At 39.3% G+C, this 17,432-nt stretch overlaps 1 protein-coding gene across 28 annotated transcripts in view; it reads right to left on the reverse strand.

Annotated features, from left to right (window-relative positions):
* Positions 1-17,432, reverse strand: part of LOC116039897 (adhesion G protein-coupled receptor L3) — a 219,730-nt gene that overhangs the window by 148,391 nt on the left and 53,907 nt on the right. For all 28 annotated transcript variants that reach the window (XM_035993765.1, XM_035993761.1, XM_035993764.1 and 25 more), the window contains one exon: positions 8,193-8,414. In XM_035993765.1, coding sequence (XP_035849658.1) covers positions 8,193-8,247 — 55 coding nt within the window. In that variant the 5' untranslated portion in view covers positions 8,248-8,414. The remainder of the gene's footprint in view (positions 1-8,192; positions 8,415-17,432) is intronic.

Raw genomic sequence — 17,432 nt, forward strand, 5'->3', positions numbered from 1 at the left:
CTAGTGACAGGGTGCCATTATGTGGACTTTTTCATCAACAGAAAGTGCCAGTGTATTTCATCTGGGGCTACCGGAAAAGCAATTCACTGTTTGCTGCCGTGTGGCCATAAGGCAACATGTTACATAAGCTGAAGTAGGCAGCTTGCCTTGAAATAAGATATGCATGTCTCAATGTCACCGAACAATGCCAAAAACACTACAACTTGATCAATAGTCTCGCTAATGTGAAAGACGGACAGACACAGATAGAGCTACACAGCTAGATGGCTAGAGAAATAGATAGTAGGGGTGTAAGTATTAATTATTGTTATGATTATTATGATTATTATTATTTATTATTATTATTATTATTATTATTATTATTATTATTATTATTATTAAAACGATACAATAGTCAATATTTGGCTACATCACTACACAACCACAGCTCTGACCCAAAGCCTGTGTGACATTCAGAAGAAATACTGTTAAGGCTAATCTTTCCAAGTAACTCTCTTCTCTCTCTGCACTCTCTTTGCCTGTAGCATGTGTCATACTTATCAACTCTAAAAGAAATATCAGCCCACCATGTACAGTGCTGTCTGAAGTATTTACATTGCATTAGCAGTCATAATGACACGCAATTGTATCTTAAAGGAATAGCTTGACTTTTTTATGTTTTATTATCAAAAAAGTAAAAACATTCAGTCCTAATGACAGCTAAATCAAACTGTATCAAATAGGCTTTGGATTGCGGTATATCACATTGTTACAAATGTGTCTGCGATCCTGGACTGTGAACATAGATATATATTGAATCTTCTGACATGTAGAGATACATAGCCCTTATAGATAGATCCCCCCACGCACACACAAACATAAAACATCTAGATATTAATGCATGCCATTAGCAACATGTGGTTTATAAAGGGGAGATGCTAATCTAAATAATTAGCAAATATGCATATAGTATGGCCTCAAGGCATGTATTGTAATCATGTGCTGCTGCTGCAACAATTCATCATGTGGGTGGGTGGGGTTGTGTGTGTGTGTGTGTGTGTGTGTGTGTGTGTGTGTGGGGGGAGGGGGGGGGGCAGCTTCACTCACACACTGGCACACCCTCACTCATGGTTGTGAAAGCTTTACAAAGCTGATACATTTGCATATGTACAGCACTGTACTGTCTTACATTGCAGCATGTAATCATCTGCCCAGTCTTCAACAGCACCGACTATGTGTCATCACAATGCAAATATGTCAAATACGCAAACACGTACTGTAAGTGGACGCGTTGGATTTATTTTACAGGGCAGGGATAAAAAGCATATGCTGCTCGTATTGATTTCACAGTAGGGAAGGAAAAAGTAATTAATTTCATAAACTGAGCGAAGCATGGGTCGCTGTATTGTGTCTCTGCGTGGTGTCTGTTTGCCCTTCCTGCTCCTCACATTCCACCCACACCCCAAATTACTGCCTGACCCCTGCTGTTAAGCAGTGTGGGAAACCTTGTGGTATTTCACGCCCACCATTTTTGCCCTGTGAGCTGGTCTGCGAGGTTACTCAGCAATGCTCTCTCCACTCCGACAGACACCACGAACACATGCACTACGCACACGCGCACATTATGCAGCCTAATGTAAACTAACATCCACTGCCACTTGACCTTGCTGTCAATATCTGTCCTCATTAAACACCATTCGACCAGCTGCAAGTCCACTTTAAATGGCATCATTCAGCGCTTACCAAATTATGCCTGTGCAACCGGGCTGAATGAATGGGGAGTCTAATTTATTTATTGAGAAGATATACAGAGGTCCCAGTACGGACACCTATAAAACATGCAGAGGTATTTAACCCCACCCTGACATTCTTAATGTTGCTGTCATTCTTTCCTCTTAGGTTGCAAGTTCTGACAGCAATTTGGCAATGTCAAGCTGTCACTACTGGTGCCATGGGCAGCAAAGGCCATTCTTTTATTCCCCATATCAAGCAGGTATTGATTTTTCACTCATTACAGAAGAGCATAAAAAGAAAAGGGGATTTCTGCAAGCAATGCCAAATGCCACACAACGTGTTACTAGGGATAACATGAACTGGAACTAAATACAAAGAAAAGTGGATTTTACACCCAGTATATTTACTTTAAATTCAAATCTTACAATTCAATTTAAATATGGCAATGTCCTGACAAAGCAAGACCCACTAAAACGGCAATTCAAAAAGGGGAAAAAAATTACATTCAGAAAGAAGCTATAAAAAAAAAGCTGGCATCCAAATGACAGCTGTAAAGGCCACCCTTCGGGTAGGCATAAACAACTAAGTAATTTAACTATTATCTATTTTCAGGAAGTCTTGTGTAGCTTATAGAACAAGCATAATCCATTTCAAAATCAAATCGGTTAAAGCATTAAACCTTTTTCAAACATTTTCAAAGCAATCAAACTTCTATGTGAAACTCAAGACAACATTATTCAAACAATCTCAAAGTCAGAACTCTCCTGCAGTGCTCAAAAGCAACTATCAAGTATCTCTGTTGTCTAATCATGCCTATACTTTAGACTAAACTGAATTATGTTTATCATCACATACTTTATGGTGCTATATTTTCATGACAGCACAGATCAAGTGCAGTGTCCGAGGATGTTCTAATGTCAACGGGCACAAGCTGATGTTTTCCTGCCTGCGCCCGTTTAGTACTTTTGTGGCCTTGCCTTGACATTTATTGTCCCAGTATGTACAGTACATTCTATATTCCAAGCTCCAGTTTCAGGCATGTTGTAAGCATTTTCATGCCTTATGCCTTATCCAGTGTGAATAAGGCATACTATCTTACACAACTAGCACTGGGCTCTAATAAGATAAACACACAAACGAGGCTGGAAGTAAGAGTTTTTCAAATTTTCAGTACAACCTCAGCTGTTTCGTGCTATTTCACAAATGTAAGCATGTTAACACGCTAGCCTGATTATGCTAAACACTACCTGCACATAAGAGCACATCGACATGCTGAAGTTATGTTTTTAATCTAATATCACATTTAAATGCATACATAATTTACCCCTGCACTCTATCTGCCTGTACTGTACATTATGCCGCTGCAAATGAATGATTGACATCCAACCACTCCAAAGCCCACTTATTTTCAATGCTTCAAGAGGCATCTCACAGTCACAACAAAACAGTACATGCCTCAGTGGGCTCTACAAAGAACTTTCTCTCGCTTTGAAATATGAGCTCAAATAAATCATTTGTTTAATTAATTAAGCAAATTAGGCAAATCCAGGGATGCCTAGGCGGATGGAGTCAGTGCCCTGGCACAAGGAGATTAATTAAGTGGATCTGTATGGGAACAGTGAGACTGACATTGGAGTTTAATGCCCTTGTTTGGTTAGATAATGCTTAGTCTCGCTTTGCCAGGCCATCCTCCACACGCTGCGGAGGAAGGTCTGGCTAGTCCACACAGCATCCTGGGTTGGGAGAAAAACGTGCTCTGGATTATTGGCATTTATTTAAACCAATCACAATTATCATGGGCGGCGCTAAACTCCGCACAGAGCCGCTGCGAAATAGCCTCGGGAAGGAACTTGTTTTGGTGGAATGTGTACGTTCAAAAGTTGTTTTAGTCGTGCGAGAGAAAACTCAGATTGGACAGATAGTCTAGCTAGCTGTCTCTATTTACCATGCAGAGATCTAAGGGGCGGCGAAAAGACATGCATCTGGCGGAATTTCCTGCAGCACCGAAGCAATCCCGGAAGTGGAACGTCATTAGAGGTGTTGAAATTAATCAAATAATCGATGCATCGAATCGTGGACATGGGCGATGCTGCATCGATTATTTCTGTTTACAATTTAATGTATGCCTAACAATCTTTCTGTTTACATATTCTGTTATGTTTTGCACATTCAGGAAGTGCCATGTGCTCAGTGCTGTAGTTTTATGTAACCAATTTATTTAGTATTAGAGCACTTCAGAATGTTTTGTTTTTGAAGCTCGAAAAGCTATGAATTAAATATCCTATGTGGCTTTAACAGAAAAATGTATTTGACGCATCGTGATGCATCGAGATATCAAATCGAAGGCATGATAATTGTAATCGAATCGAAAGATCATTGAAGATTCACACCTCTAAACGTCATCAATATAGATAATGCTATCCTTAGCATAGTGATACTGATACCTCAATGTGAGCAACAGAGGGTGTTTGTAAGGTGTATGTTGGCTTGGACTCAACTTTGTGTAAGCTCTGCAGGAGAGTACGGGGCCATATGAATGAAAGAAAGGGAAAGACAAAAGCAAGATGGACATTACCTTAATTTTTAATTGAATTGCCAATTACCTGACATTGTTCTGAGAGCTACAAAAACCTACAAACACGCACATATGCTAAACAGATCTGCCTCTGCCCTAGAACACATCTGCCTCGCTGTCTCATCCATCCTTCATTACATACCTATCCCCCCCGGCAGGGCGATATCTGCTTCCAGACTTGATGTATGCACTAGGATCTAACCATGAAAAATATGTGTCAGACTTCACACTTTTTATCTCTTGGATTGGTCCACCAGCCGACATTCATTATAGCGCTATATCTCCGATTCCACGGAGTGGTATTAAGTGGAATGAATATAAAATCATTCCTGGAGCATTTTACATGCACAGAAACGCATGATTAATGTACTGCTCAGGCATGGCCACAGTGTTTGGGACATTGATTTTTCATTGTTATTCACTGTTACCGAAACAATGACAAGGGTGCCTTTTACTTATTTTTCAACCCAGTGACAGCATCTGTGATATAACTTTTTATTAATCTTGCAAGACTTTCTAGCTATACAGTACTTGCCTGCCTGCCTACCACACACACACACACACACACACACACACACACACGACAAATAACTCCACCCAAACAGGCTTATCACGTTTGTCCAGAAATATTCCTCATTTTCCTCAGACAAGTGTAAAGTGTCAGACAGTTGGGTACGTGTTGACATACAAATAAAGACAAGAAAGGGCAGGACACTGCGCAGCTTCAATAGCAGACTTAGCTAACACGGTATGAACAGATAAAGTGCTATTTCCTGTGTTCGATTCCATTCATCCGTGCACATGTGTGTGCAAGCCTGTGCCTGACTGTATATAGACAAAAGGGACTGTAGATCCCAAAGTAGGCCAGCATCCCCTGGAGTACACATTTCCAACACTCTCAGGGAGCAACATGCACAATGACATTGTGGTGAATATTCCCACTAACGCTAGCTGCAGAACAATTTACTGGCAACATCTGGCCGTGTCTGCTTATAGCATCAGGGTTGGGTGTTAAATGATTACTTTTTCTTAGTAAAACTGCCAAATTATTTACTTGGGATGTCAACCACTTAATCTGGTGTTCAAACAAGCCTGAAATGCTCAAATGTGGTTCCTTTAGGGCATTACTTATAGCACCAAAAACCATAGCTACTAGACGGTGTCAGTTGGATGTGGCCTATTCCTATGGGATCAATGATCGATTGATTGTTGTGGTATGAGTAACAAAGCAGAATGATTGATGTGAAGAACTGTGCAGGTGTTTTTGAACGTTTCAGCCCATTTATGACAATCATGCATGCAATGCTGCTGATCATTTTTCCAAATGGGTTAGACAGCTTTTTCATACCCTTTCACACCATACTGACATAGACTAAAAGCAATGGCAGCCTGGAAGGTAGGAAAATACTGTGACCAATCCAGAAAACTATGCTTGGAAAAAGTAATCCTGCACTAATGTGTACTATATTAAATGTGTGATAAATGGGCTAAAACATGCAAAAACACAACATACTTCCTTTAAATAAACTGACTGTCACAGAATGTCTACGGTGGACACTTTTCAGACACATTTGTCAGATGGCCTTCTTTTTTTATATCATCTCACATCCATCCCCCATGACACTTTCTAATTGGCTGAGGCTGACTGTCCTACAGTTAGTGTTTATCCAGCCAATGGACCATCGATATGAATCTCTTTAATCCCAACACAAGCTTAAATGCTTTTCGTTCCAGTGGTGTTGTGGACACAAGATTTCTAGTTAGAAGACAGTGTACACTTCTTAAAAAATTTCTGAAAGTGCAGCTAAAACGCAGCAGACAGACAAAAGATTCACATGGATAGGACGAGAGATGTTTACACACTGTGTTATTGACACATCTGTTGTAGATGAGCCCTTAAGAGTCAATGCTAATCAAATACAAGGTCAAGAGGTAAAAACAATAAGGAGTAATAACACTGAACGCACACAGGCCTTCTAATATATGGTTCTTTGTCCATGGATATGCTTGCCTGTGTCACTTCGAACAGCGTACTGTATACCGTACAGTTGGTGCATTGAAGTTAATGTTGAGGGTTCCAGAAAAAACTATGATATGCAGTTGTTTGTTACGATAGTATATATCTGTAAATTTCTCAGAATAAATTGTACTAAGACGTGATAGTTAAAATAGTATTAAAAACCTGCCAAAAACACAATGTTGACAAGAAGAAGCACAACTGGAGAAAAAAATGGGGGGAAATGACATTATTTTGAATAAAAAGACTAAAAATTGTAGAAATGAACCCACCAACAGGTGTTTTTACCACCACTAAACATTTATGAGGACCTGAGCTTGGCTAACTAATTCCACAAGGAGAGTGGAAGCTAGAGATGATTCCCACTAGACATTACATTTCATTCATGCCATTTCAATAGCTACTGAGTCATCAGCAGCTCTCACACACAAACAGCACTGTGTCCATCCAACATTATTGAAGGGGGGGGGTTAGTGTTGACCAGATTGTTAAAACTCACAACGGGTAGCCTTGTGACCTCAGCAATCTGTAGGTTTCTCCAGGATTTCAATCACAGCATGACATTAATGTACAGAGGCACGATGTAATGTTCGGATTGCTCAAATCACAGATGGGACTAAGCGTCAGATAAAAATGTCTGTGTACCTACATCATCAGTTGGAACCAAAAATGAAGACCTCTTGATAACACTAATGTTGTGGGTGCTATCACTGCAAAAGTAAGTAAGTATTTTTTTTCTGGTTAATTAAAAAGTGATCAGATCAATCTTCTTATTAAAATGAACTTCAGTTCAACTTTAAAACTGCAACCTACAGTGTAGTCCTCATGGTCTTTCTTAGTGGGTTTTTGGCTGACTCGCTGCCTCATAATGTTTCCACCACTGGTCAATCGAGCTCTCTAAGGAGAAATGCATGACATATTGCTGTCCCCTGAACTCTTTCTTTTGAGCATTAAGACAAAACTAACGATGCTGGAAAGCGTGCTTTCATTAGCACTGGATGTTGAACCCAGTTGCCGCCGCCCTGCGTAGATATCGCAGGACAAAAACAATTCAATTAGCTTCAAATCTCCCATTAATGGTTTGAGCCATATCAAATTAACATTGTTATGGGCTATTGCCCCACTCCCAACACTCCCTACATCTAGTTGATTGTGACCAACCATCCCATCACACACACACACACACACACACACACACTTCCGCACACCCACAAAGCGCCCGACCACCACCACTTATTTCTTTTAATCTGAATTTAAATTACTTAATTTAGTTTGCCTCTGAAACAATTCACAGAAGGCCAAAAGGAAACTCTCTCTAAAACTACGGTGGTTTCCTTTTACCGAGAGGTGGGAAAAGAGGGTCCTTGCAACTTCATCTTAAGATCTTAATGCGTGAAATGATAAGACTTTTTTTTTCTCCTCCTGCAGCTCTCGCTATACTAAACATGAGCCACAAAGCCAAAGCAGTGTTAATGATTCTTTGAAAGTAATTTCACTTAATTTCCTATTTCCAGGAGAGCAGTAGACTGAGATGGGAGAAAGAGGGACAGATCTAAAAATAGATAGAAAATCAGAGAAAGGAACAGACAAGACAGTGCATCTAAGTAAAGTGTAGAAAAAAAGTTGCTGGGAGTTTAAGGAGTAAAAAAACTGCTAATTAGCGAGAGCCGCTCGATATACGGCGAAAAAGAGACAGACATAAAGTCAGAGGCTTTTATCGCAGTTGGCTGACAGAATGTGGCGCTTAAATAGCAAAAGGATGAAATTCTGATACGGCTTCAAATCATGCCAGTCACAAAATGCAAGAGGTATGTTTTGTGCCCACATCTGGTCCACATAGACATGTCCACAGACACACACACAAGCTCTAATGAATGAGAAACTCACCCAGAGCGGCTGGTGCGAAGAGGCTGGCAAGGACTAGCAGACGTGCGGTCCACATGGCCTCCTCCTCTTACCGCCCGCTGCTGAAGGTCCCAGTTGAGTTCAGTCTTTTGCTGGCAAATGCCCGAATCGGGTGCTTTCTTTATGGCACAGCTCCCTCCACTGCGCCACAAATCCCACAACACCACAAGTCGTGTTGTTTTGGTGCCAGATGCCGTCCAAAATCTGTTATAAAAAATGAAAAAAATAAACATACATGTTAGCTGAAAAGAAGAATTTAAATTAATGAGTAACAAACACAACAGATGGATACACCATGGCTTTATCCTCCTTGCACGCCGTCCTTATGGCATCATGAGTTTCAAGTTGTCATCAAGTGACACGGTGCAAGTTGCTCAATCTCCAGTCAGCTGAACTCATATCTGGTGTGATGAACTAAACACTTAGGCGTTGCGAACCACAAAATGTATTTTGGGATATTCTGTTGTTGTTTTCTCATCAATGTGTTAACTCCCCCACCTTACCAGTAAATCACTCCCACAGAGAAACAAGACGTAAGAGATGAAGCACACGCTGCTTTAGGCTTTGGCGGACAGCTATGTGTGTGTATGGAGTATACGTCTTTGCACACGCATATGTGCTCCAGACCTTATGTGTATTCTTGCAAGGCCTGATGGTAATTGACATAAGAAACGCGGCGGTGTTTTCTCTTTCCTGTGGGCATGAGCCATAACTTCACAGCTTGAGTTGTTGCACCTGTGAATGTATTTGCACAGCCTAAGAAACAACTACTGTGCTTGCAGGCGTCGCTCCAAAATTCTAGTCAACAAAAATGACTTCCCAGACCCACTGAAAGCTACCCTTCACTGGGAGTGCCGTCACCGGCGAAATGCTAAAACTGAGTGAAGTCATCGCAGAGCGATTGCTAGTTAACAAAAAAATTAATTGAATGAACATCAAATGTGATTTATATAGTGTTGGCTTGTGACTGGTGTGAGATTGACACTTAGGATGTGTCAATGTTCACAAAATGATGCGTGAAAATTTGCAACTCCACATCCCATAAGTGAATAAGTGAAGTATGAATATAGAAAACATTGTTAGATCGGGATAAAAAATGTTCCATCTATATTCTGATGAGATTCTCAGGATTATCCTTATCAAACTATTAAGGTTAAGTCAGCTTTAATGATTAGGCAATCCAAACCCCTCTATTATCCACTATCAACCATGATCTCAGAAATATAATCTCTGCAAAATGATGCAAGCCAAAGAGTGCACACAATGCCACCATCCTGTACACAAGCATTATCCTTGGCACATTAGGCATTCCATACTGCATTTTAATATTACAGGGAGTTAATTCCATTGTGGGACGGCAGCAAATCTGGTTACAAAAGGTCAAAACGTGAGCACTGCATCAAAGGACAAGGCACTGGGGAAGCTGACTGACATCAAAATCTCAAATTATACCAACAGTGAATTTTAAATACACCTCTATCCTTATTATTAGATTGTCCACGTCCATTCCTGCATGGAGTTATGCTTCCTATGTCACAGTGACATTTCCCCATCTTAAAATCCAACTCTTAATACCCATTCAAAAAATCCTAGATTAGAGCAATCAGATTTCCTTGAGCAGATATTAATAGGTTTAAGAGAAGAGCAGCAAGCCTATCATGGATCTCTGCATAAACAGACCATTTGGGCAATATTAGGAGGTTAAAGGTTGGTGTGCTCATCAAGTATTGGCAGAAGGCCATGAGTGAATAAAACTAGAGCTTACATAACTCACCTAAACCACATCTGTATTGTTGACTTTATTCCTTGTGTGTGTGTGTGTGTGTGTGTGTGTGTATATATATATATATATATATATATATATATATATATATATATATATATGATGGCAGGTATTTAAGACATTTAAATAGCTATGTGTAAGAGTGTATTTGATCAAAGTAATATCATTGTGAGTAAACAGCACTTTTATCAAAATGCTCTGACAGCTGCAGGAGAGCTAAATTAAATATGACATCAAATTAGATGCTGTGACTCCCTTGACAAAAAAATACATTATTGCAGGAATAAACACATTCAAATACACTGTCCAAGTGGCAAATTGGACCTGACGTTTATGCAGTTTATGTAAAATACAGACTCAAAATCAAGCATAACAACATGTTGAAAATATATCCCTGTTTTCCAAATGATTGTTGGCATATGGCTTTTTTTGGCAGGTTTGCACCCAAAGTGTCAAAATAAATGCATGTAGCAAGTAGCAGAATAGTGTAGTGGCGGTTTCTATAGCAGAAGACAATGAGAATTTGTAGCTCCGTGTGTGTGTGTGTGTGTGTGTGTGTGTGTGTGTGTGTGTGTGTGTGTGTGTGTGTGTGTGTGTGTGTGTGTGTGTAAGTGAGACTCTATGCGCCATATCTAACAGCACAAGGCGTTACTTAGAAATTATCACATAAAATGAAAAACACTTCACTATCACAGTCGTTAATTTACTCTAAAAAAAAAACCGTGTGGGCTAGGTACAGGAACTGCTATCAATCGCCAAAAAAACACATTATAAAATACATATTTATGAGAGGAGCTTGGACCCAGTTCAATGCAAAAAGAGAGAGAGAAGAAGAAGAAGAGTAAAAAAGAAAGAAAGACAGAGCAGTAGTCCGGCACTGCCAACTCGTCTTGTATTCCAAAAGGAGCCTTATGATACATTCTGGTGCTGACGTTTCAAGGGTACTTACTCTTAGGGGGATTTAGTATAACTCCCTTAGATAAGTTGGCCAACATTTAGCCGGACGAGCAGCGACCAAGGAGACGTTTTTCATGACTTCACGACTAGCTGTTTCCTGCAGAACAACTTTTTTCTAATCAGTGATGTAGTTGTTTTTGTTATTTTAGTAATTGTGTGTGTGCCAAAGGGGCGCAGATGAAACCTCACAGATTTAATGAATTGACTTTGCTATGCAGTTAAAGCAGAACGGAGCGGGTGATACAGAATGTTGTCTCGCAGCAATGACGTGACTTGGAGAAAAAGACAAATGGAGGGAAATGGAACCTGGAATGGAATTAGCTTGATTTAAGTTGGATCCTAAATGAAGGCTGCATTTAAGGGGCTTGGGAGAAACTGAGACTAAAAATGACAAAGACAATACATCTCACATGTCATTATTCCGGTGTGGTGATATTGAAATCACCTATTTGTAAAGGTGTTTGTTCATGATTTCAGCGTTAAAAGCTACAAGGGAAGATGTTTGGCTCCGCTTGTTTACTACTAAAAACATCCCGCTATCTTGATATTGATAACACTCCTGTGCTCCTCGAATTGGGTGAGATAAAAATGTGTTATGTTGAAATTAAGCATGATGCGTGACTGTGCTTAATCAATGACACCACCTGAAATAAACATTTCTCAGGAGGGAAAGCTGGAAAACTAAATTAAATTCTATATGGATAAAAATTAAGAAAATCATTTGTATGCATTGGCATTTGGTGCATTACCTGTCACCACTATAGTGTAATTTATCTCATGGGAAATTGTTGAGGGCCAATTCATATATTTTATATAAGCCTTCTTGCTGTAAATTGTCTCTGGTTGTCTTTTCTTTCTTTTTTTTTCTCTAACTCCTGAGTGAAAGAGAGTTTACCAGAAGTAAAGTACAGTATGCCACTTGTTTTTCATGCTTTTTACATATAGTTTTCATATTTAAATACACAACTACCAGTTTACATATGAGTCAGTGTCTCTACTGTGATTGCTGAAGGCACTGCTCTGGCTCTAGAAGAACAAGCAAAATCCATTCTGAAAAGACAGTAAGATCTTTTAAAAGAAAGAGGGGTCATAAAGATCCAGTGATTATTGGGAGTACTATATTTTGTACTTTTTGACTGTTTTCACTGAAATGCTTTTTCCATTTCCTCATGTAATGAACTGGCACAGCATCATGTGACAGTGTATTGCAATTTACAAAAAAACCCAAAACATCCTGTTTATTTGTTGCTAGGGGTGGGCGAAATGGGTTAACTATTTTGCCATGCTATATGTATCGTAAAATTGACTATGAATATATATCACAATATAATGCAATAATAACTAAATGTAAATGTATGTTTTCTCTTACACCAGGGAATAAAATACCTGTAATATTATGATAGTACAACACACTAATGAGAAAATCCTGTGAATCCAATATTGTCATTAAGCAGTCCTGCTTATTGATTTGTATCATTGCCAACAATACAACCACAGATATTAAAGAGGTGGATAAAGGGAAAAAAAATAGTTGCTATCTCCTTACATTGTATATAATCATATTGCCTGGCCGTACTTGTAGCTATTTAACAAGATCATTTGGCCTACATTTCATTACACTTTCCTAAAGCCCAAGTGGTCATCAGATTGCTTATTTCTTTCTAACTAACAATCCAAACCCCACAAATCTTGAATGTACAATCACACAAGCTAAAGAACAGCAGCAAATACTGACAATTGAGAAGCTGGAACATGTGAAGGATTGGCACTTTTGTTTGAAAGTTTACTTTAAAACAGTTGATTATCAAAACAATGGCATACAAAAGATGATTATTTTTCTGTCAACTGACTAATTGATTAATCAACTAATTGTTCCAGCTTCATTGATATGATTGTTATACAGGTGGTTTCAATTTCAATGTCGAAAAAAATCTCTTCAGATGATTCCCAACTTTACTCTCAGGTCAGCTGTGACTAAACATGTTCATTTTAAACCTTTTAAATGAAAGATATGGATTTCTTCCCATGCAGCACTCTCATCTCTGTAACCCTAACATAAGTGGTGAGATAGCCATCACACCGATGCACTTCACCACCTCAGGGCATTTCTCCATCTGTCACTTCCTGACCCAAGGAAACCAAACATGATTTTTATTAATCCAGACGCATTCCATACAATGCTTTTGTAACAAAGTGAAACTTGATCCTCAGTGTTATCTGATGGGTACATACTAAGTATGATGTTACTAGTCCCGCCTGCTTGAAGCCCTCCCACTAACACTATGTAATGAAGTGGGATCGTGTTGCCGGGTTAAGTACCATGTCTTCGATTTTCAACTGTTTCATGTCCAGATGCTTATCACACCAGTGGGGAGGGCTTGGTGATTTTTATGAGACAGACAGTGTGTTCATGCAAATTAAGTGTCTCATATAAAATGAATATTAATCAAGCACACTGTCTGCATACAGTTTGATTGATGAGCACTCACTCGGAAATCTTAGGAGATGAACTGAGATGATTAAAATCGAGATGATCCTTCCCTTTTAGAGTTAAAGATTATTTTTTGTACTTGGTTGGGCTTGCAAAACCTTGCTGATGGTTTAAAATTGAGCGGTCAATGTTATAATACTAAATGTCAAAATCATGCTTTCTAATGCGAGTTGAAAGGTGTAAAAAAACTGAAGGTAAATGGAGAGGGCTCTTTTAAGGCACTGTGCGCATCCCTGGAGCTTGACAACGTGAGCAGCAAGGCATTCACTCATACAATTGGTTTTCCACAAGAGACCCGAACACAGCTAGCCAGTGACAGGCAGATAATAGCGCTAACTTTAGCCTGCACAGTCTCTGAATGGTCCTATATGATAGGCTTGTTGAGTGTGACTGATGGCTTGGGTTATATAATGGGACCTTCCCTCCTCCCTTCTTTCCTTGCGCACAAAGGCATTGCAACCCATCCTGACACACAAAACACTTCCCAACTACAAGACAATAGAAACACAACCCATTAGAGGAAATTACTTGCACACACAATAACAAAAGCTAGCTGCAAAAAAAATAAAACAAATTACCATTACAAATATTTAACAGTACACAAGCATACAATAGGGATGGTTTACATTCCCACAAGGGAGGGAAATAAAAGCACATAGGCCTGAGCGTACGTAGAGTTGGGTAAATAAATGCAGACGGATGCATCACTTAAAGGCAGGGCAAATCTGCCTTTAGACAGTTCTCTATTATAATGCAAAGCTCAGACACTATCCATTTTCCAAGTCCTTCTTCTTTCTATCCTCCCTGTCTTTCTCTCTCAGCATATCTTGCCTAATGCAGCACAAATGGATCCCAGACAAAGGAAGAAAAAGAGGAAGAGGCGGGGTAATAGGACAGGAAAGAGAGGGATGGATTATTATCATAAATTGGGAAAGGGAGGAATGTAAAAGATTGAGGGATGGAGGATAGGAGGGTTGGAAGACAGAGAGAGAGAGACAGGGAAATCAGTGAGATAAATGGGACGGATGGATGAAATAGATTCATAGATGATTTAAAAAAAAAAAAAAAAAAAAAAAAAACAGAAAATAGACACAGACAAAGATGTAAAGGAAAATGTATTAGCCAATATGTGAAGGTCATGAATTGCAGTGAGCGAAACCAACGTACAACGTTCACTTCAGCTGCTGTTGCTATAGTGCAGGGATTCAAAGAGGTCCAGTTACTAAAATGTCCTCCCAGCAACTCCAATAATGGCTAAATTGTGTCTTTCAAATAAAATCAACAATATACATTTCTATATCATTTCAACACTGGTGGAATGTAACTACGTACATCTACTCAAGTACTGTTCTAAAGTACATTGTTGTGGTACTTGTACTTTACTTGAGTATTTCCATTTTCTTCTAGTATATTCTTCTTCCACTACATTTCGGAAGCCAATATTGTACTTTTTACTCCACTACATTTAGTTGACAACGTTAGTTTCTTTGCAGATTCAGGTTATTAATAGAAAATATAAATCAACTAATAAATGATGATGTATTATTATGGATTAAGCTACCCTGCAGTACATAAAGTAATTCAAACTACCTCCTACCACCTTTCTTTACCAGCTGCAAAATTAAAGCGCTGCAGAATTTGCATGGCATTTGTATGGAAAACAACTAGCTATCTTTACTATAAATACAATTCATGTCCAACACAATGGAGCTAAGGCCTAACTTTCTAGTAAAAGAAAACAAGACAGAATCTTCTGAATAAAATAAATAAAAAGTACAAAGAGAGCTTTGAACAGCCCTTTTATTTTTTTATTCTTTCTACATGTATATGTCATGTGAGTAGTTTTGGCTTGAATGGAGTTAGTACTATTCTCATGCACGTTCCGTGAAGAATATTATTTATTCTCATTCATTTATCAGAAATTGGTAAGGGGTCCAGAAAGAACTGTCACTCGGTCCGGGTCCGGACAACGGTCCACGATTTGGTGATGCTTGCTATAGTGGCTCAGGTGGACAGCTTACCACGACAACCTTACTTGTTGGCCATTAAGTACCTACCAGGAGCAATTGGCATGCTGTGCCCACAAACACAGCAAGTCATTTTGTGGCCAGGCTTGATTTTGGATGTGAGCACTAAGGCAGCACATTACATGACTGCAGAGGCCTAAACGGCATCAATGCTCAGGGCAAAAACACTCCATATTTCCATGTCCAAATTACCAACAAAGATATGATATACATAGATTAAAACAAAGTGACCTCAAAGATAAATCCCAAGCCCCGTATGGATTTCTTTTTAGACAGCAGCATCAATATATTGGCAATGTATTATGCTGACAAGAGCAATTTTCCAAGATACAAGTTGATAGTATCGGCAGGGTCATGGGTATGATAGATATGTGGTGAAAAAACATGACCTCACTGCCACAGTCTTAACATTTTTAGCCATGTTAGCAGCATAGTTCTAGGGATGGCAATGTCTGTCTATGCTTGTCTGTCGATCCACCACTTTTGTCCAGACTGAAGTTTTTTAACTATTGGATGATTTGCCATGCAATCTGGTCCAGATATCCATGACGTTCACAGGATGATTCCTAAAAACTGTGATGTGATCTCATTACTTTTTATCTAGCTCCACCAAAAAAGTGTTCCAGTGAAATATGTCAACATCTACTGGGTAGATGAGCACACAATTGTGTGCAGACCTTTATGGTTTCCAGACAACGTATCCTAATGACTTTGGCAAGTTCGACTTAGGGTTCACATTCGTGGTTTTGAGTAAAATGTCTCAACAGCTATTGGACGATTGCAATGACATTTGATATACACATTGGTAACATGCAAAACTGAGATGGTGAACATGGGTATTGTCACTATTAGCATGTTAACACAAACTCAACTCAAAACACTGCTTTATCTAAGTATACAGAGCTGCTACAGAGGCTTTAGACTGTGTATACATTTTTGTGAAGCTGAGAATATATCTGAATGAGCTGATAATTGGCTAATTCCCAATAATTAACTAAATGGTATGACTGTCAATCTGATACAAACCACGTTACTGTTTTCAAAATGGACAACATACAGTATGGTCAGAGGACAGGTGCAAACCACATGAAGCAGTGTAACCATGAGTTCCCAAACATGCAAAGAAACACAATAGAGGTCACACCCTTTTACACATGAAACAAAGCTGAACCAGGCCATTTTTCTAATTATTGCTATCATTTTTCAGCACAGCCTGAACTCGGCTGAGCCATGTTTGAAGGGCATCTGCTCTGAAAACACCTCCATTTATTTTCTTTTTTTATTTGTATTTGACTTTTTGAGGTCTCAATTTCCTTGCATTTTGTTTTCCCTCTAACTGCATTTGCATAATTTTCCAATAGACACTTCATTCCCTGCCAGATTTGAGAAGGGAGAAAAAAAATCACACACACACACGCAAACAAACTAACAAACAGCAATTTCAGCACAGCCTCTGAATCAGGGGTCCAGCAAATTCCAATGTCAATAACACTGATCCCAATGGCGCATGTATTTCAATATCATTATCTAATGCTGAGCCAAGTGCACAGAATATAATGAAATCTTGAAAAAACATGAATTGCAGAGCATCCCTGGCCAGGCAAATGTGATGCACATTTTCAACATTATGTATCATGCTGCATGCACTCAATACAGACTTGATTACAATGTTAATTCTCCCTTCCATCTGGTCCTGCATGTCTGTGTTAGTGTTTTTGACCACAAATCACTATGGTGTGTCTAGGTGGCATAATGATTGCAGCATGAGTGTTACCGATGGCAAGAATATGTTGTAAATGGTCTGGAAAGAGAGGAACGACTGTGTCACAGGCAAACACAGTGGTCAAGACCACAGGGAATTCAAATAGGTTCCACCTGGACTGGACTTACAGCTCAATTAGAGGAAAACAGGAGAGGGGGAGGGGGGGGGAGAACTTGAAGGAAACAGTGGTTTGAACAGAAGA

This window comes from Sander lucioperca, chromosome 17 (genome assembly GCF_008315115.2).
Source record: "Sander lucioperca isolate FBNREF2018 chromosome 17, SLUC_FBN_1.2, whole genome shotgun sequence".
NCBI lineage: Eukaryota > Metazoa > Chordata > Actinopteri > Perciformes > Percidae > Sander > Sander lucioperca.